General features: G+C 46.9%; 1 protein-coding gene across 2 annotated transcripts in view; it reads left to right on the top strand.

Moving 5' to 3' along the window:
* Positions 1–6,652, top strand: part of RNF115 (ring finger protein 115) — an 86,792-nt gene extending 80,140 nt beyond the window's left edge. For both annotated transcript variants that reach the window (XM_008264550.4, XM_002715649.5), the window contains 3 exons: positions 123–216; positions 2,300–2,415; positions 3,159–6,652. In XM_008264550.4, the coding sequence (XP_008262772.1) occupies positions 123–216; positions 2,300–2,415; positions 3,159–3,290 (342 nt within the window). In that variant the 3' untranslated portion in view covers positions 3,291–6,652. The remainder of the gene's footprint in view (positions 1–122; positions 217–2,299; positions 2,416–3,158) is intronic.
* Positions 6,653–20,714: the final 14,062 nt, after the last annotated feature.

Below are 20,714 nucleotides of genomic sequence, written 5' to 3' on the forward strand. Positions count from 1 at the left end.
AGTGAGAGTAACTAACACTTCTAATATCAGCACTGTTTGTTCTCAGCTGGCGCAGTTCCCTCTCCAGGGATATTGAGATGCCTTCCACTTCTTCTTCTTCTCTTTCTTTTTCTTTTCTGTAGCTTTTAGGACAACTGGAAAACACAGGGCCTCCCCCAGCTGACAAAGAGAAGATTACATCTCTTCCAACAGTGTCAGTAACTCAGGAACAAGTTGGTAGGTTCATTTTCATATTTATTCTGTTCTGATTGCTATCAAAACCCCAGTGCCTTCTTGTTCTAAGGATCTTTAGGTAAAGCTTTAGCCCCCTAAAATTCCTACATGGGCGCCAGGTATGGAAAGTGCCTACCCCTTCGTTTGGTTACTCAACAGATTTTTTTGAGCAATTACCGTGTCCCTTTTCTGGGTGTCATTAGGAGTAAAGAGGTACAAAGATAAATAAGATCTTGTTCTAATAAGTTGAAGCATTACTCACTCTAAATGATTTTTTAAAAAGTGCTGTAGGGGCCAGTGCTGTAGGCTAGCAGGTAAAGTCACCACCTGCTGTGCTGGCATCCCATTTGGACACTGGTTCAAGTCCTGGCTGCTCCACTTCCAATCCGGCTCTCTGCTCTGGCCTGGGAAAGCAGTGGAAGAAATGGCCCAAGTGCTTGGGCCCCTGTACCCACATGGGAGACGCAGAAGAAGCACCTGGCTCCTGGCTTCAAATTGGCCCAGCTTCGGCTGTTGCAGCCATTTGGGGAGTGAACCAGCAGACAGAAGACACCCCCCCCCCCCTTGTAGCTCTGCCTTTGAAATAAATAAATCTTTTTTTTTAAAGTGCTATAAATAGTGTTGGACAGATGATACTGACTTTGAGGAAAGAGAAAGAGAATTTGTTTCACAAGTACTTTGTATCGGATACAATTAGGAATGTTAGCCATAGATAATGTTTTACTTAAAAAGTCTGAAGCAGTTTAGTAGTGAGGGGCATTATTTTGGACTGGGAGTTTATTTCCTCAAATTCAAGTTTAGTGTTTGAGATTTAAAGACAAGATGGGCCATCTTAGGTCACTTTGTGTATTGAAAAGTATGAATCAGTATAATATCAATGTGGATATGGTATTTAAGTTATAGTATGATGAGAGTGACCTTGTTAGACCTGAAAATTGAATCTCATTTAGAGAGTAGGAGAATAGGTCTTGTTATAGAGGACTTTGACACTGCAAGAGACATTAGGACTGGACGTTTTTATGTAGTGGGTAAGTTTTGTAGATCCGCAAATGTAAGAGTGTGGGAACTTAAGTAGTCTAGAGGAAATATTAGTCCAGCAGTAGTATGTAAAATGGATTGGAAAGAGGAGGGAGCAGAAGCAAGGATTTAAGTCTGTTACAATGGTCTAGGGTTCGGGTGTTGGTGTCCAGTCTAACAAAAAGGAAAGGGGGAAGATTCAGATGGAGATTTTTAAAGAAAGACTTGCATCACTGATTGCCTAATGGGATGCAGGAGGGAGGGAGTCAAAGGTTTTTCTAAGATTTTGTAACTTTGTAACTATGATGGTGGTGCTGCCATCCTCCAGGCAAAGGAATCTGAATGGGCCCTGGTTTGGGTGAGGAGATGATACGATGTTTTTAATTTTTAATTTGTTGATTTTGAGGTGCCAGCTGACAATCCAAGTGAACATGAGCTAGGGGTTGCTATGAAGCTGGCTTTAAAGGAAATTAGTGGGTAGCAAAGTATAGTATCTATGTAGAGAGCTGCAGGTCTAGAATTCAGGACACTGGGAGGGTTGCAGTGGACTGGGAATGAGAAGTAAAAGAGTTAGGTTGGAGATGCTGGGAATGGGAGGAAGGAGTGTCGAGTTCTGAACGCCTTCATCACTGTTCAGGCCTGGAGCATATCCCAGCGCTAAGGACATAGACTAGCTGGTCTAACTTATTAGCCAAGCTTGAGAAACTTAGGTTTTGCTACCTAGAACTCAACTGTAGATTGTGACCCTTTCATCTCAGAAAAGGGGGCTTCCTGTCTCTTGACTTGGAGGCCTGAGCTACAATTGTACATTGAAAAGTGGGCCTTTATAGTTTTTTCTAGGCCTCATTGGAATAAGCTCCGTTCATCATTCCCCCTTTTCAAAATGACACTGTCCCCCCAGTTTCGAACTACAATTCATTCTTCTTACATGCCTCCTACTTGGATGGCCCCTTTTCTTTTACCTCTGTGTCTTATTTGTATGCATTCCTCAGGTTGTTAGATATCTTAGGGTAGTTTTTCCGTCCTTCTTTCGGCTTATTTACTTTAAAAGGCGTTCTTCCTCCCACAGATATGGGTTTAGAGTGTCCAGTGTGCAAAGAAGATTACACAGTTAGAGAGGAAGTCCGGCAGTTGCCCTGCAATCACTTCTTTCACAGCAGTTGTATTGTGCCGTGGTTAGAACTGGTGAGTACGCTCGGCTGGCGTCTCTGATGACAGCCCTGCCAGTCACATCTTCTCAGCGGGTTGTTCAGAGGAAAAGTGTAGTTCATGGAGAACCCAGTGGATCAGATTGTAGGCCCATAAATCCCTGAGTGACCCCTGGTGCCACCATTACTGTCTTTGCGAGATGGCTATCTGGGACATTTCTGACCAGGAGTTGGCAATCTCTAGTGTATGGGCTACTATAACCTGCAGTCTGTTTTTGCAAATAAAGTTTTATTGAAACATAGCTATACTTATTTGTTTACAAATTACCTATAGCTATTTTTGTGCTACATTGGCAGAGGTGAATAGTTACCGTGGAGGTGGTGTGGCCTGCAAAGTCTAATGTGTTTACTCTCTGTCCCTTGAAAGAAAAAGGTTGTTGTCACCTGCTCTAGACCATATCAAAAGTCCTGGGCAGTTGCCCTCCTGTCATAGTTCAGGTCACTGTTTTCTAGTTAGTTCTGTTTGATGGTATGTGTTAGCTATTGTTCAATTGCAGGACTAGAGAATTCTTGCAGTTCTACTTAAAGTTGTGTCTGAGAGCTGTTCTGGCGTCCTACCGTGGGACCCCCATGTGTGCTGAGTGGGGGCATATGCTCTTTGCCTTTCTAGCTTCCAGGTTACAGTTTTTCATGTGTTAACTCTTGTAGTTTCCTATGTGTTCAGTGCCCCCTCGCTTCTCCGGCCAGATGTTCACATGGACTGCTATCTTTCTTTTTCAGCATGACACGTGTCCCGTATGTAGGAAGAGCCTAAATGGTGAGGACTCTACCCGGCAATCCCAGAGCTCTGAGGCTTCTGCAAGCAACAGATTTAGCAGTGACAGCCAACTGCATGACCGATGGACTTTCTGAAACTAAAGAGCACACCTGCACCAGGGCTGTGGTGGTCTTCAGAACCATAGCTGCAAATTGTATCGAAACAAAAGAGAATAGATGGATTTAGGAGTCACATAAGAAACCCAACCCGTAATATTAATGCAATGAGTGTTTTTCTTCTCTAAATTTAAAGTTAGTATCTACAGATGAAATTGTGTCTACAACCAAATGCCTCTTATTCCTGAATTCAGAGTGATACTTTTATAAGTGTGAAACTTAATTATGTGGGTTTCCCTTGCCTGAATAGAATCAATTCCTTAAAGTCTAGCTAGGGCCCCGCTACCTGTCATGTCGCCTTGTAATGGATGTTCCTCCTCCTTCCCAACCTCTGCCCCTCCTTTAGCGTATTTTACAGTAACTACAGTGGAATCAGAGCCCTAAAGTCTCACCGATAGAAAGTCCTTTTGTCTTAATTGTACATAGCACCTGTTCTTGACCACATGAGTTGCAAGGTGAGGTCAGACTAATTCAGGAATCTGAGACTGATTCTTTTGTTTTGTCTTGATCCTCAGCAAATCAAAGAAATTACAGTGAGAAGGAAAAAAGTGGCTTATTGTCATATACATGGGTTTCTCATATTTTTAAAGTCTGCTTCAGGACATACAGTTTCCCCAGGAACTGATATGATTTCTCCTAGGAGTCTTATGTTGGTAGGAATCTGATTCTGATTCCTTTTTGGGATTGAGTTGGACAACATATAGGCACAGAAAGATAAGTGTTTGAAATCTGTGGTTCTGATTTTTAATGATTCCCAATCATTGTTTACTATCTTTTGCTCCAGGGACCTTAAAATAATTTCCTTTATAGAAATTGAGTTTTGTCATTACTGCTTCTACAGCCAATTCACTATTTTTGGTAACTCGGTGGTCTTGAGAAATGGAGATTTTCATTGCCTTATTTTAATTTTTAAGCCCATTTTTCATTTCTGGAACTTTGCAGTTCTGCTTGGTTCCAACTATACTTGGAGTCAAAGTGATTAATATGATCGTGCCCCAAACAGCGTAACCTGGGAGAGATAGGCCTTAGTTTATTCAGCCTAACAATGTCCCAGGTGCATGCTTTTTGAAGCATTTGAGTGTTTAAAGTTGAATAGGTGAAGAAGATCAAGAATACCGTTGGAACTTCAGAATCTCAAAGGAAAATAATGGCAACATGTAGCAGCTGTTGATGTACCAAAAAGGCTGTTAGTGGTGTGCAGAGGGGCATCATTTGCATGGTCACACCAGCCTTACGTAGTTTGGAATGATCGCAATAAGAATGCCACTCTTTGTTGAGTCTCTTTCTCGGCTAGGAGACTCTCCCTCGGTTTTGTCTTTTGTCGACTGCCATGCACTGGGTTGGTGGTAGGAGGCGGGGCTTAGAGGTATCTTTGTGTTTTGACAGAGAATGAAGGAGTTGGGGAGGGAAGGATGATTTAGGTTGGGCCCAGAGGGAATAAAAGATGTTTTCTTGTGCACCTCTCATACCATACCTCTGTGGCGATTGCTTTTTGGGGAATGGGATCTGTTTACTATGTCTAGCCCATGAAATGTGGCCTGAGAATACACACTGGTTTCAGAGGAGGATGGGGAGAGGAGAGACATATACTGCAAATATTTGGCCACTGTTTAGGTAGAAGAAGGCTGTTTTAAAGTTGGCGCGCATTACAGTTTTCAAGTAGAATAATATCAGCTGCCTTAGAAAAATTATGACAGGCTGGAAACTTTTGTCTGCCTGTTAGTATCAGGAGATGCCAGAACAGGTGGCATCTGTCCAGGATGGACACAGTGCTAGTTAGAGATCTGCCTTGGGAGCGAACGCTCTCTGTGGCAGACAGCAGCAGACTGAGTTACCTGGAGCCTCCTCCACTGGTTTGCTCTGATGGAAGACAGAGGCCCAGGTTCATAGGTTTCCCAGACTAGTCCCACTTAATGAATCTGTAGTGTTTCTTCCTCCAGGGAGCAGCATCTCCGATTTCCAGATTAATTTGTGTTAAGGAGTTAGAGTTCTTCACAGAAGCAGAACCAGTACGGAGGGTATATATGTCCCTATGGGAAGAAGTTTATTATAAGGCATTGGCTCACACAGTTAAGAAGGCTGACAGTCCAAGGTCTACAGTGGGCCAGCTGGGGACCCAGGAGAGCTGCTGGTGTAGCTCCGGGCCACGCATGAAGGCCTGAGCCAAGCGTGAGATGAAGGCCAGTGGTGTATGTTCCAGACTGAAAGCCAGCAGGCTGGAAACCCAAAGCAGAGCTGATGTTTCTGTTCCAGTCGGGTAGGAGGTCCCTCTTACTCCCAAGGGAGGGCCAGCCTCTGTGTTCTGATCAGGCCTTCAGCTGAGTGAATGAAGGCCGCCCTCGTCAGGGAAGATAGTCTGCTTTAGTCAAGTCCACGGCTTCATCCCAGCCGGCACACCCAGAATAATATGTGACCAAATACAGGACATCCCATGACTCAATCTGACACATACAGTTAATCACCCCAAGGAGGAGAAACAGGAATGATGCCCACAGAGTGACCCTCCTCCCGCTTAGGTTTTGCTAAGTTAGCAGTGTGTCTCTGAGAAATGGCTGCCTTGGCTCATATAGTGCTGTGGGTAAACAGTGGGAGGAGTGTCTGTGGGTTGTGGATCAGTTTGCTGGGTGTATAATTTGTTCTTCCTCCTTTCTTAAAAGATTTTATTTGAAAGGTAGAGTGATAGGAGAGAGAAAGAGATCTTTCATCCAGTGGTTCACTTCTGAAATGGCCACAATGGCCAGGGCTGGGCCAGGCCAAAGCCAGGAGCCTGGAACTCCATCTGGTCTGCCACATGGGTGGCAGGGGCCCAGTACTTGGGCCATCTTCTGCTGTCTTCCCACGCTTGTTAGCAGGTAGCTGGATCAGAAGCGGAGCAGCCAGGACTTAAACTGGTGCTTCAGTATAGGATTCCGGCTTAACCTACTACACCTTAATTTACACACCCCCTCCCCCGCCCTCATTTTTCTCCTTAGCCAAAATTAGTCTGGAATCTGAAGTGCCTCCCATTCTAGGAAGAAACATTTTAGATTCATTGGTCTAACACAAGAACATGGCTAGGGTTAAGAGTTGATTTCTAGGGATCCTTTGTCCTTAAATGTTTTGAACACAGTCTAGATAACAGTACTAGACAGAGGGTGGATAACCTGGGCTTCTCTCAGTGTTCATTCGTTTCCAGCTGGAAGGCTTACCTGCAGGTCTCGAGCCCTTGCAGTAGCCAAGGGAGAGAGAATTTAGCTTTCCCTGATGGTCAGAAGAGAAAACTGGTGATTCCTGATCTTAAGCCCTTAGTGTGAACTTCAGGCCTGTACATTCCTATTAAATGGCCTTCCCTTTGAATTGCATGATTCTGAATGTCTTGTCTTCTTAGCTTCTTGCCTTACACACACACACACACACAACGCATACTCGCCGTTAGCAATTTGAAACAAAGGAAAACAATTACTTGGTTAGTGTGTGATTAGAAGGATCTCCTAATGGGTAGACTTGGAAATTTAGAAGCTTCCTGTGCCAGAGCCTTTCTGTCCTACCAACAGTTAGCATTTCTCAGGTACCTCACAGATAGGTGCTCCTAACCCATCTTTCCATGAGTTCAGCGCGACAGGGCTGCAGCGCTGGATGGAAAGGACGGAGAGGTAGAGGGGGAGCTGGGAGGGGGAGCTGGTACCTCCAACGTCTTTAAAGTTTTAGAGCTCATGACTTGGAACCACAGAAAGGAATAATCCTCTAATTAAAAATTAGTTTTTTCCTTAAAGTTCCTATGGCCAGTTCTCTGAATAGAGGAACCTGGGGAATTTATTTATTTTTAAGATTTATTTTTTTTTTTATTTGAAAGTCAGAGTTACACAGAAAGAAGAGAGGCAGAGAGAGAGAGAGGTCTTCCATCTGCTGGTTCACTCCCCAGTTGGCCGCAACGGCTGGAGCCAAGCTGATCTGAAGCCAGGAGCCAGGAGCTTCTTCCAGGTCTCCCACGTGGTTGCAGGGGCCCAAGCTTTTAGGCAATTTTGTACTGCTTTCCCAGGCCACAGCAGAGAGCTGGATCGGAAGAGGAGCAGCCGGGACTAGAACCAGTGCCCATATGGGATGCCAGCACTTCAGGCTAAGGCATTAACCCACTGAGCCGCAGCTCCAGCCCTGGGAAATTTTTTTTTTATATATAGTTTTTTGAGAGGTAGTGTTATAGACAGAGGTAGAGATAGAAAGGTCTTCCATCCACTGGTTCACTTCCAAAGTAGCTGCAACAGCCGGAGCTGAGCCAGTCCAAAGCCAGGAACCAGGAGTTTCTGGGTCTTCCATGTGACTGCAGGGGCCCAAGCACTTGGACTATTTTTTGCTTTCTCAGGCTATAGCAGAGAGCTGCATTGGAAGAGGAGTAGCTGGGACTTGAACCTGCACCCATATGGGATTTCAGCACCATAGGTGGAAGCTTAGTTCACTATGCCACAGTGCTTGCCCCGAAACCTGGGGACTCTAAAATGACATTTTGTCTCTCTTGCTGTGTTTCTTGACTCCTTCCTTACAATACTGTTTTATAAGAAATAGTTAGGGGCGGGCACAGAGGGTTAACCCCCTGTCTGCAGTGCTAGCATCTCCTATGGCACTGGTTTGAGTCCTGGCTGCTCCACTTCCAATCCAGCTCCCTGCTAATGCACCTGGGAAAGCAGCAGAGGATGGCCCAAGTGCTTAGGTCCCTGCAGTCATGTGAGAGACTTGGAAGAAGCTCCTACATCCTGGATTTGGCCTGGGTCAGGCTATTGCAGTCATCTGGGGATTGAACAGCAGATGGAAGATCTCTCTTCTGTGTATCTCTGCCTTTCAAAATTTTTAAAAGATTTATTTATTTATTTGAAAGAGTTACACAGAGAGAGGAAAGGCAGAGAGAGAAAAAGAGAGGTCTTCCATCCGCTGGTTCACTCCCCAGTTGTCTGCAACAGCTGGAGTTGTGCCGATCCGAAGCCAGGAGCTTCTTCTGGGTCTCCCACGTGGGTGCAGGGGCCCAAGGACTTGGGCCATCTTCTACTGCTTTCCCAGGCTATAGCAGAGAGCTGGATCGAAAGTGGAGCAGCCAGGTCTTGAACCAGCGCCCATATGGGATGCCAGTGCTGCAGCAGTGGCTTTACCTGCTACACCGCAGTGCCGGCTCCAAATAAATCTTAAGAAAAAAAAAGTAATTACAGGGTGTCGAAACACTTGTTATTTATTTATTTTTGACAGGCAGAGTTAGTGAGAGAGAAAGAGAGAAAGGTCTTCCTTCTGTTGGTTCACCCCCCAAGTGGCTGCTACGGCTGGTGCACCGCACTGATCCGAAGCCAGGAGCCAGGCGCTTCTGGTCTCCCATGCGGGTGCAGGGCCCAAGGACCTGGGCCATCCTCCACTGCCTTCCCGGGCCACAGCAGAGAGCTGGACTAGAAGAGGGGCAACTGGGACTGAATCCAGTGCCCCAACCAGAACTAGAACCCGGGGTGCCGGCGCCACAGGCAGAGGATTAGCCTAGTGAGCCATGGCGCTGGCCTATTTATTTTTTAAGATTTATCTTAGATCTTCCATCCACTGGTTCACTCCTTGAATGACCACGATGGCGCCAGGGACCTAAAACTTCATTCAGGTCTCCTGCATGGGTGCAGGGGCCCAGGCGCTTGGGCCATCTACCTCTGCTTTCCCAGACATGTTATCAGGGAGCCAGATGGAAATTGGAGCAGCCGGGACTCAGTAAACCAGCACTCTTTGCGGTGCAGGCATCACAGGTAGCAGCCTATCCTGCTGTATCACAATGCCAACCCTGTGGCTGTTAATTAAAGAACAACTTAGTTCATCATAAAGTTTGTCAAAATTTGCCGAATAACAGTTGAGGGAGTACTTCTTGGATGTGTTCTTTGAGGAGTGCTCTGCTCCAATAATTGGTTCTCAAGCTGGAAGGAACCTTTGAGGAGAGAACTTTTTTCCCCAGGACACCTCACTTTAACTAGTTATTGGCCGGTGCCATGGCTCACTGGGCTAATCCTCCGCCTGCAGCACTGGCACACCGGGTTCTAGTCCCGGTCAAGGCGCCAGATTCTGTCCCGGCTGCTCCTCTTCCAGTCCAGCTCTCTGCTGTGGCCCGGGAGTGCAGTGGAGGATGGCCCAAGTGCTTGGGCCCTGCACCCCATGGGAGACCAGGAGAAGCGCCTGGCTCCTGGCTTCGGATTAGTGTGGTGCGCCGGCCGCAGTGGCCATTGTGGGAGTGAGCCAACGGAAAAAGGAAGACCTTTCTCTGTCTCTCTCACTGTCCACTATGCCTGTCCAAAAAAAAAAAAAAAAAAAAAAAATTATTAAGAAAAATATTCCTTGCTTATGTCTTTATGTTGCACATGCACGTGTATGTGTGTGTGTGTGTGTATGTTGTATTTGTAGGTTACAGGCAGTACACGTGCACATCTCACACTGGAGGAAGAAGAGGTATTGGTGGACACCAAGATTAAGTGAGCAGGGGCCCAGAGGAGGGCTGGAGCCTCCCAGTCGGATTCTCCTGTACGTGGCTTCAGGACCTGTGTTTCTCGGAGTTCCCCGTGCTGGGGCCTGTTGGCTCAGGCCAGTGCTCTGTTCTGTTGTCCATGGTGAAGAGATCCTCATGGGAGGTAGAAATCTAGTCATTTTGGAGGATTAAGAATAAACTAGTTGGGGCCAGTGCCGTGGCCTGAAGTGCCAGCATCCCATATGGGTGCCGGTTCTAGTCCTGGCTGCTCCTCTTCTGATCCAGCTCTCTGCTATGGCCTGGGAAAGCAGTAGAGGGTGGCCCAAGTCCTTGGGCCCCTGCACCCAAGTGGGAGACCTGGAAGAAGCTCCTGGCTCCTGGCTTCAGATCAGCTTGGCTCCAGCCGTTGCAGCCAACTGGGGAGTGAACCAGAGAATGGAAGACCTCCTTCTCTGTCTCTACCTCTCTCTAACTCTTTCAAATAAATAAAATAAATCTTAAAAAAAAAAAAGAAGAAGAATAAATGAGTTTAAGGAAAGGTTGTATTTTCCTTCTAAATTATAGCAGTTGAACTCAAACACAGTTAGCTATTGTGGGTTTTTTTTTATTTCTTTTTAAAAACTTTATTTATTTATTTGAAAGGCATAGCAATGGAGGGATAGAGACAGATCCTCCATCCTCTGGTTCACTCCCCAAATGGCTGCAACAGCCAGATCTGATCCAGGCCAAAGCCGGGAGCCAGAGACCAGGCCACAGTGCCTGCCCCTTTTCAAATTGGTTGATACAAAATTGAATCCTTGTGACCTGCATGCTTCAGCTTCTTCCTGATTTCCAGGTGCCAGCCATTTTGTTCTCTCAAGTACACATATTAAATATACTAGTCTTAGCAAAGTGACTCAGCAGAGAGGCGTGGTCTGTGTCTCCTCTAAATGACAGCTGAGCAGCCTTGGGGGCGTTAGAGGGTGGGGTTACCTCACGCTTGGTTCCGGAGGCAGCTTGGTCAGGGCAGGCTGCTGATGCCTGAGGAGGGGAGATTTTAGGAAGGGAAGGAGCAGACTGGTGTTCAGACAGATACTTTGTTAGGGAAGAACCTCTGCGCTAGAGATGTGGGGCAGTAAGTGCTGTGTACAAGAATATCCCTTGGGAATTTGGGAGGGCAGCAGCAGAGTTCTTTCTTTTTAGATGTATTTATTTGGAAGGCAGAGTTAGAGAAGAAAAGATAGATGTCTTCCATTCACTGGTTCACTTCCCCAGATGGCTGCAACAGCTAGGGCTAGGCCAGGAACTTCATCCGGGTCCTCCGTGTGGGTGCAGGGACCCAGGTGCTTGGTCCATCTTCCACTGCTTTCCCAGGCACATTAGCAGGGAGCTGGATCGGAAGTGGAGCAGCCAGGACTCGAGCTGGTGCCCATATGCTGGCTTTACCCGCTATGCCACAGCACCAGCCCCTCAGAGCTCTTACTGAGAGCGTCCAAAGTGAATCTAGTGCGTTCTGATGCAGGGAGCTGGGGAAAGGTGATGTAAGCTTCGCCTGTGGGATGAATCCTAGCTTGTGGGAACGTCAGTGTTTTAGCCCTCCAGCTGGGAGCCATAGGATTGCTCCCAGTGTTTGAAATAGCATGCTTGTCTGATACAGATGATGTTCTAAAGTTTTGGTCTCTCATACCTGCCACAGACAAGTGGAATTACAGGCGTTAAACTTTTTTTTTTTTTTCAAATTTTTTTAAAGATGTATTTATTTATTTGAAGGAGTTACGAGAAGGGTAGGGGTTTGGGGTGGAGATGAATTATTCTTCAGTCTGCTGATTCAGTCCCCAAATGGCCACAATGGCAGGGGCTGGGCCAGGCCCAAGCCAGGAGCCAGAAACTCCATCCAGGTCTCCAACTTCGGTGCCAGAGACACCCATACTTGAGCCATTTTCCACTGCTTTTCCAGGCACACTAGCAGGGAGCTGGGACTTGCAGGGGGAAGCTTAACCCACTGCACCACAACACTGGCCCCTGTTCAATTCTATTTTCTTTTATTATTATTATTTATTTATTTGAAAGGCAAAGTTAGAGAAAGATCTGGGGCTGGGCTGGCTGAAGCCAGGAGCCCGAAGTACGTCCAGATCGCCCAGGTGGGTGACAGGGGCCCAAGCACTTGGGCTGTCCTCTGCTTCCTTCCCAAGTGCATGAGCAGGGAGCTGGATCAGCCCTGTGGGATGCCAGCCTCACCGCCGGCAGCTTAACCCTCCACGCCACATTTCCAGCCCTCTTTTTAAAAAAAAGATTTATGCCTATCTAACTCATAATACTTTATACCAACTTTATTTTTGCCGCTAAATGACATTTAGATGTATCCTAGCTCGTGCGTCCTTTCTGCAGGTTTTTCTATGTAGACTATGATTAGTATATCCAATGGGTGAAACCTCTCATGTAGTTGGATCTGTCTTCTTTGGCAGACTTCCAATGATAGTGTAATGTTCAGTAGTTTCAGAAGACTGGAAAGTAAAATGCAAAAGACATCTCTACCCATGGGAGTGTAATTTAGTTAGAAACAATCTAACGTTCATAACAGGTAGAGAAAGGTTGAAGGGAATGTGAAACAGCAGACAGCTTTGGAGACCCAGAGGTCCAAATTCACGTGGCTCTGGGTCCTAGACCCAGAATCTCATTTGACCCTCAGAACCGTCCCGTGGACACAGAAAACAGGAGGTGACAGCCTCTCTCACTGATAGATAAGCAGAAGTGGCATCTGAAAACTTCACTTTCCCAAGGACATAGAGCTGGTAGGTTGCAAGCCAAACTGAATCCCAGCTGTCCCAGCCTTCTCTCTGCTGGTTCCCACAGCCCCAGCTCCCCCACTGAATCCTGGCCAAGCAGCACTGGGAAGAGGTCTTTTGATGGCTTGCCACTTAACTGCGCCTAAATCGCCCTCTCTTATTAATACCTTGGTCTCCAGTGTGAATGTGGCCCCTCCTCTATCTCACTATCACAGGAGGTCCTCTATCCAAAGACAGGAGGGTTTGTGAGTTCAGGAGGGACGATAAAAGGCTGCAGATACTGCTGTGGGCATTTATTTAAACAAAGACAAATGATCAGAGAAAGCTGGGGCGTCCTCAGTTGAAGCAGTTAAAAGCTGGGGCCACCTGTTCCGCGCGGATCTTCCTCCATCGGTGCTGTGTGGGTGCTGTGTGGGTACTGCTGAACCCCGAGGTCTCACACCAAGTCAGTGGCCGGCGCCGGCTCTCTTCCACTACTCTCCTCCCTGGCTTTGCTTGTTTCCTCTCTCTTTTCCTATACAGGGTTAAATAAAAATGTCTTCCAAAAACTAAAATACACAAATTGGTGTTCTCGTTTTGTTTGACTTGGCTTTGTTGGCAAGCGGCTGGGGAGGAGGCAAAGCGGCGCAGTACAGAAAACAATCGGAATTTGTTGAGAAGCGCGTGCGTGCTGGGGTGTGGACGGCGGGGTGCGCCTGCGTGGTCGCGGAGGCCGGGGGGGGGGGTTACCCCACTTGGTGTGCCCACGTCTCCTCTTCCTTTTCTGGGCGTGTTGCCGTAGAGGAGTCTCCAAGTTAAACAGAGGCATATTTATCTTGGCTCTAGCTTGTTTTAAAGTTTCTTTTTGACTCAAGGCTTACAAAACTGGAAAGAAAAAGAAAAGCTTGGGTTACGGCTTCACAACTTGGAAAGCAATAAAATCCCTGATGTGGTATGGAGCTGCCCTGTCCAGGGCTGGTGTGTGAGAGGCTAGCGTGAGTAAAGGAGACATGGGAGAGGAAGGTAGGAGCAGGTGATGTGTGTTGGCTCCGATGGCCCAAGCCTGGGCTGTAGTCTTGGGCGATTCTAACCCTGAAGGGAGTGGGGCGGGAGCCAGCCTCGGACACCTCCTTGCTGTAAGGTGGGACAAAGAAGAAATAGGTGCCACTCAAAAAGTGGGAGGTCGGTTTTCCACCTGTGGCCCTGTGTGGTTGGCACAGCGGCAGGGCAAAGCTGGTGGATGGACCCCGCTTTCATGAGCCGGGGGCAGCACAGAGATCCAGGGGACGCCTTCGATTTTCTCACATGAAACCATGATAACCTGACTCGTGTGGTCTCTCTGGGCCTGAGAAAACGTGGACTTTTTTTCCTCACACTGCCTCTTGCGTGGTTTGACTAAAAGCCTCGAGGAGGAAGACAGAAAGGAGGCTCCTGAGAACTGTGTAATCAGATAGGTAGCTCGGGTTCTTCTTACTCTGCTTGAATAGCGGGGAAAACAAATAGGTGGAGTCAGAACTCCATTCTTTTCACCTGCCTGAAAAAGAAAAAAGCTCAGATGTATATGCGTATGCGGCCGTAGGATTGCTTGGGAGTCAGACGCGGTGCCGGGTAGCAGGTTGTGTGGCCGGACGGCCTCCTCCCCTCTGTTGCAGTTCTCATTATACATGGACAACTAAGATGTCCTGCAAACAACAGCCTAAGGGAGTGTAGATTCAACAGAAAGGAATCAAGCCTAAAGGGTCAGACTGCTTGACATTCGCGTTTCCCAAGGAAAGGTGGAACCCTTTTACCTTTGACAGGTCCAGACAAGGGCTCTGCTTTGTTCTGAGGATTACAGTGAAGGGGTCATTTTGCTGTTCTGTTTCTGGAAATGGGAGGGAGTGAAGGGGGAGGGAGAGGGGCTGTGCATACAGAGTGAGTCACAGGGAGCTAAGCTGTCGGAACGGGAAGGACCCGTATTCCCGCGAAGGGCAGCATTTCCGCTGCTACGTGCCCGTTTCGTGGTGAGTAAGGGGGTACTTGCTTAGAAGAGTTGTCTGAGGTTAGAATTGCCTGTGTAGGCCAGCTTACTGCTATGGCCCGGGAGTGCAGTGGAGGATGACCCAAGTACTTGGGCCCTGCACCCCATGGGAGACCAGGATAAGTACCTGGCTCCTGCCATCGGATCAGTGTGGTGTGCCGGCTGCAGCGCGCTGGCTGCGGTGGCCATTGGAGGGTGAACCAAGGGCAAAGGAAGACCTTTCTCTCTGTCTCTCTCTCACTGTCCACTCTGCCTGTAGAAAAAAAAAAAAAAAAGATTTGCCTGTGTAAAGCATCCAACTCACAAGTTCTTTAACGAGAGCCTACTGTACAGCTGGTCCTGTCTTTACTGGGTCAAACAAGACGAAAGTCCCTGCGTTTCGAGCTTGTCTTCTGGTGGCACTCACGTAGAGGCAGCTCCTGATTTGAGGAATGCCGAAGTCACATGGAATTAGAATGCCAAGGGCAGGCAAAAGCCGGCATCAGGTTCTCGTTACATGCGAGAGCATAATGGCAAATGATTGGCAGCTCCGATTTTCTGGCTTTGTAACGGGAAGACTGATCAATGGAGCTCGGGGGCCTGAGCTACAAGTGTTTGATGTCCTCATCGGCCTTTGTTGGGGAGCTGCATTGTCCAGAACCCACCTGCAGACCAAGAATGTCTCTGGCCTCTTTCGTCTTGGCCACAGACCTGTTGCCCCGGTTGGCAGCCATTGGCTCCCCCATGAGTAGAGGCCGCTGTACTCACTTGCCTCTCCCTCTGGGCCCCTTGTCCAGTCTTCCCTCCAGGAGAAGAGCCAGGGTGGCAGAGGTGTGGCACTGGCATCGCTTGGGGCTGATGGCTCCTCCGCACCTACCTTGAGGGACCACCAGGCTGGTGAGCAGCAGCATGCAGATCTGTGCTGGCAGGAAACCTGTCCTGGGAACACCCGCATTGTGGCTGAACGCAGGGTGTTGACTGGGCTTCAGGCCTGTCACTGTGTAGTTCCCTGTCTCTGGTTCAGAGAGAAGCATGGGTCAGGGGAGGGTGTCACAAATCATCAGTACCTCCTCTCGCATCATCTCAGAGCATCGCTTTATGACCTCCCAGGGTATCTCCCAGCATAATTCATTGCCCAAGTATTTTAACCTTTGTGGGTGATGAGGGTGATGGACCTATTGGGTGTCAGACACTGGGGCTAACTGCACATAGACTTCAAGGAATTGGAGTTTTGCCCGAAAGACAACTGAAGTAGCCTCATCATTTATACTCAAGATCCAGTTACAAGCCATTTACTGGAGAGAGGCAAGCAACTTTTAGTGTAAGGTGAAATCTTGGACTTTGGAATGGAGCTGGATTTTTATCCATCATTTGCTTAGACCAATTATCCTTGAGCCTGAGTTGTCACAGGACAGTAATAGTACCTACTTCAGAAGGCCATAGACATGAAATGAAATAGCACTTACTGCTCGGCACACTGGAAACAGTCAGTGCCAGACACTGCTTCTTAATATTGCCCGTCACCTGTCTATGACTAGTTTCACCTGACAAAGAACCTTATAACCACATTTGGGGATCATCTAAATGTGCTGACTCTGATGCTTAAATATGCTTAAAAAGGCTGTCTTAGGGAGAACCATCACAAGTAGAAACATTCAGGGGGCTGACACTGTGCCAGAGTAGGCTAAACTTCTGCCTATGGCATCAGCATCCCATATGGATGCAGGTGCTAGTCCTGGCTGCTCCTCTTCAATCCAGCTATCTGCTATGGCCTGGGAAAGCAGTAGAAGATGGCCCAAGCCCTTGGGCCCCTGCACCCACATGGAAGACCTAGAAGCTCCTGGCTCCTGACTTCAGTCTGGCCCAGCTCTGGCCATTGTGGCCATCTGAGGAATGAGCCAGCAGATGGAAGATCTCTCTCTCTCTCTAATTTTTTTAAAGATTTATTTATTTGAAAGTCAGATTTGCACATAGAGAAAGAGAGGCAGAGAGAAAGAGAGAGGTCTTCCATCTGCTGGTTCACTCCCTAGTTGGCCACAATGGCCAGAGCTGCGCTGATCCGAAGGCAGGAGCCAGGAGCTTCTTCCAGGTCTCCCATGCTGATGCAGGGGCCCAAGGACTTAGGCCATCTTCTACTGCTTCCCCAGGCCATAGCAGAGAGCTGGATCGGAAGTGGAGCAGCTGAGACTTAAACCAGCACCCATATAAGATGACGACACTGCAGGCAGCGGCTTTACCCGCTATGCCACAGTACCAGCCCCAATCTATTTTTTTTTTTTTTAAAGAAACATTCAGGTCATGTCAGTGTGAATCCCAGATTATAAGGGCTATGTTGTACCTCAAGGCTTAGCATTGTGCCCGGGATGCACACTAAATATTTTGTGGGTGAATGAAAAAGGAAGTTCCTCTGGGGCAGGGGAGTCACATAAATAGAACAAAATTTCACAGAGTCCCCAGTGCCAGGCTACAGTAACACGGACTTGATCCTAAAGACAGAGGCCAGAGGCCACGTAAGCCCAGTGAGTGGCGGTGTGGCTTGTGTGGGCTAGCATTTAGAAAGGTCAGTCTAGAAACAGGGAAGAATGGATTGGAGGCAGAAAAGTATTTGAAGTCACGGACAGTTTATTCGGTGCAGTGCGAGGCCCTGTGGAAGGTGAAGGAGACAGATTGGATGAGACTCAGTCGGGGATCTCAAGGGACTCAGGAGACCACTGGGAAGAAGACCTGGCCGACACCTTTGAAAGAGGAGGAAGTGTGGGAAAGAACTAAGAGCGCTTAGTGAACCAACCGCATGATGGCTAAGAGAAAGAGCAACCAAGGTTCTAACTGAAACGGGGGCAGACGTAAGGTCTTGGGAGGACAGGTTTGACTGAGTTTGTGGAGGATGGAAGAGCAGCTAGGAGCTGGGCGTGCAGTTGTCAGTGGAAATGTGTAAACTGAGGAAAGAGGTTAGGCTAGAGCTAGGTTAAGATGGGGCAATTGCAAGGAGGTGCAGCTTTAAGTCACGGGGGTGGCTGAGAACTTGGGAGAGGGTAGAAGAGGTTGAAGGGATGAGGGGTGAGTCAGGGACGCTTGTGTTGGGAATAGGAAGCAGAAGGAAATAGAAACAAATAGAGAAAGGGGAACCAAGGAGAACCGGGGGAGTACAGAGTCACAGAAGCCAAAAGAGACAAGAGTTTGACCACAGAGTGGCCAGAAGTGCTGAATGCTGTAGGTAGGTAGAATAGGAAAACCCCAGGAAGCAAGAGAGAAAACATAAATCAGCATGGAAAGAAGTAAAACATTGGGATTAACTGTTACCATGGGAGATGTCCAAAACATGTCTTAAAAGGCTCTGGGCTAGGTTTTAATTGGGAGAGATATATTTATTTTGCTTAAAGATAGTAGCTGGGGCAGGCACTTTGGCATAGCAGGTAAAGCTGCCACCTGCAATGCCAGCATTCCATATGGGTGCCAGTTCGAGTCCCAGCTGCTCCACTTCCAATCCAGCTCTCTGCTATGGCCTGGGAAAGCAGTAGAAGATGGCCCAAGTCCTTGGGCCCCTGCACCCGCATGGCAGACCCGAAGAAGCTCCTGGCTCCTGGCTTTGGATCGGTGCAGCTCTAGCCGTTGTGGCTATCTGGAGAGTGAACCAGTGGATGGAGGACCTCTCTCTCCCTCTCTGCCTCTACCTCTCTGTAACTCTGCATTTCAAGTAAATTAATAAATCTTTTTTAAAGTTTATTTTTAAAAAATAAAGATAGTAGCTGACAGTTCATGAAGAATAGTAGCTGTGTCCTTTTATTCTCCTGGGTTTATTTTCCAGACAGTCACTGCCAACTCTTTGAGATGTTTTATTCCTAAAAAATGTGTTCAGATTGCCACTTCCTAATAAGAGTTTAGACATTATCTATTGACTTTCTGTTATAGTAGATGAAGATATGGTTCTACACTTCCACTTACTTTCCTTCTCCGCATCCTTCCAAAATAATCATATCATGAATTTTTTTAGATTTTATTTATTTGAAAGATTTACAGCAAAAAAGAAATCGATCTTCCACCCACTGATTCACTCCCCAAGTGACTGCAACCACCTGGGCTTGCCCAAGCTGAAGCCAGGAGTTTCATCTGGGTTTCCCACACGGGTGCAGGACCCCAAGCACTCAGGCCATCCTCTACTGCTTTACCAGGCACATTAGTAGGGAGCTGGATTAAAAGTGGATCAGCCAGGACTTGAACTGCCACCCATATGGGATGCTGGTATTGCAGGTGGCAGCTTTACCCACTGCACCACAACGCCAGCCCCATATCATGAATTTCAGTTAAATTAATAATGTTTCCATAATTCAAATTCTGTAAATGTTATTTTTTGCATAGTCAAGTTATGTTCTGTGTTGCTTTGGTAATATTTAGTGTTTTACAAAATATAATGATCATGTGATTCGGTTATATTTCACCTTAGAATTTTCAAGGCTTGTTCTGTTGTGAAGATAGAAACACACAGAGTCACTCTCCTTCGGGGACTTCTCATGACTTGAGAAAGTCCTAGAAGGCTGAGCAGGAGTAGGGAGATTTAGGCTGAGCGGGGAGAGCATGTGTAACATCCGGGAGCTAGGCAGAGATGAAAGGCTGCCTTGCCTCTGAGACACAGAGGGAAAGGAACCGTCTGGGGGCTTGTCAGCTTTCTGGTTTCTGGTTCCAGGAGCTGGAGCCTATGAGCACCCACTGTAGGTTGTACTTTATTGTTGTTTATGTATTAATCTCATACCCAGCTACCTTTCCTTACACAATTTTTTTTTTATTTAATTATTTATTTGAAAGTCAGAGTTACACAGAGAGAAGGAGAGGCAGAGAGAGAGGTCTTCCATCGGCCAGAGCTGTGCCAATCCGAAGCCAGGAGCCAGGAGCTTCTTCTGGGTCTCCCACACGGGTGCAGGGGCCCAAGGACTTGGACCATCTTCTACTGCTTTCCCAGGCCATAGCAGAGAGCTGGATCGGAAGTGGAGCAGCTGGGACTTGAACTGGTGCCCAAATGGCATGCTTGCACTACAGGCAGCAGCTTTACCTGCTACACCACAGTGCTGGCCCCCAAACTCTCTTTTTTTTAAAATAATCTCTCATTTGACTCTTGGATTTTTCAGTCATACAATCATATTATCTGTAAATAATGGTAAGTACTTCCTTTTTATATCTCATTTCTTTCCTTCTATCTAATTGCATTGGTTAATATCTCCAAAAAATACTAAATAATAATAGTGATAATCTGCCATTTTTCTGAATTTAATGAGAGTTGTTTCAATTGTTTCCTTATTAAGCATTACGCTAGCTTTCAGAGGAAATTTATTTTATTTTTGGAAATATATTTTATTATCTTAAGGAGGAATATACAGTTTTCTATGAATAGTTTTAAAAATATCCAGAGTGGATATTGAATGTTAATTGTTTTTAATCAACTAAAATGATCATATGATTTTCTTTATAGATATATTAGTATGGTAATAAATGTTACTAGATTTCCTAAAATTGGTGCATCCTTACAATCCAAAACAAACAAACAAAAAACCATAACCATTTGGTCATAGTTTATTAGTCTTTTAGTGTGCTGCTAGATTCTGCTCCATAGTATTTATTTATTTATTTATTTTGACAGGCAGAGTGGACAGTGTGAGAGAGAGAGAGAGAGAGAGAGAGAGAAAGGTCTTCCTTTGCCGTTGGTTCACCCTCCAATGGCTGCCATGGCCGGCGCGCTGCGGCCGGCGCACCGCGCTGATCCGATGGCAGGAGCCAGGTACTTCTCCTGGTCTCCCATGGGGTGCAGGGCCCAAGCACCTGGGCCATCCTCCACTGCACTCCCTGGCCACAGCAGAGAGCTGGCCTGGAAGGGGGCAACCGGGACAGAATCCGGTGCCCCTGCTCCATAGTATTTTACTTAAACTTTTGCTTCAATATTCTCAAACAAGATTGACTTCTTTTCTACTCTTGTTGGGCTTTGGAAAGAATTTTATGTGTACTTTATGAAAACAATTTGGAAGTGGCTTCTTTTTTAAGCTCAGGAACAATTTCAGTAGCATCAGAATAATCTGCTCTTTCTAGGTTTAGTAGAATGCTCTAGTGATACTATCTAGGCCTAAGCTTTTGTGGGGAAGTTACACTTTGATAATTTTTCTCTATTTCCTAGTGGATATTAGTTTACTAAGCTTTTTTTTTTTTTTTTACTGGAACCAGTTTTAGCT

Source organism: Oryctolagus cuniculus, chromosome 7 (genome assembly GCF_964237555.1).
Source record: "Oryctolagus cuniculus chromosome 7, mOryCun1.1, whole genome shotgun sequence".
NCBI lineage: Eukaryota > Metazoa > Chordata > Mammalia > Lagomorpha > Leporidae > Oryctolagus > Oryctolagus cuniculus.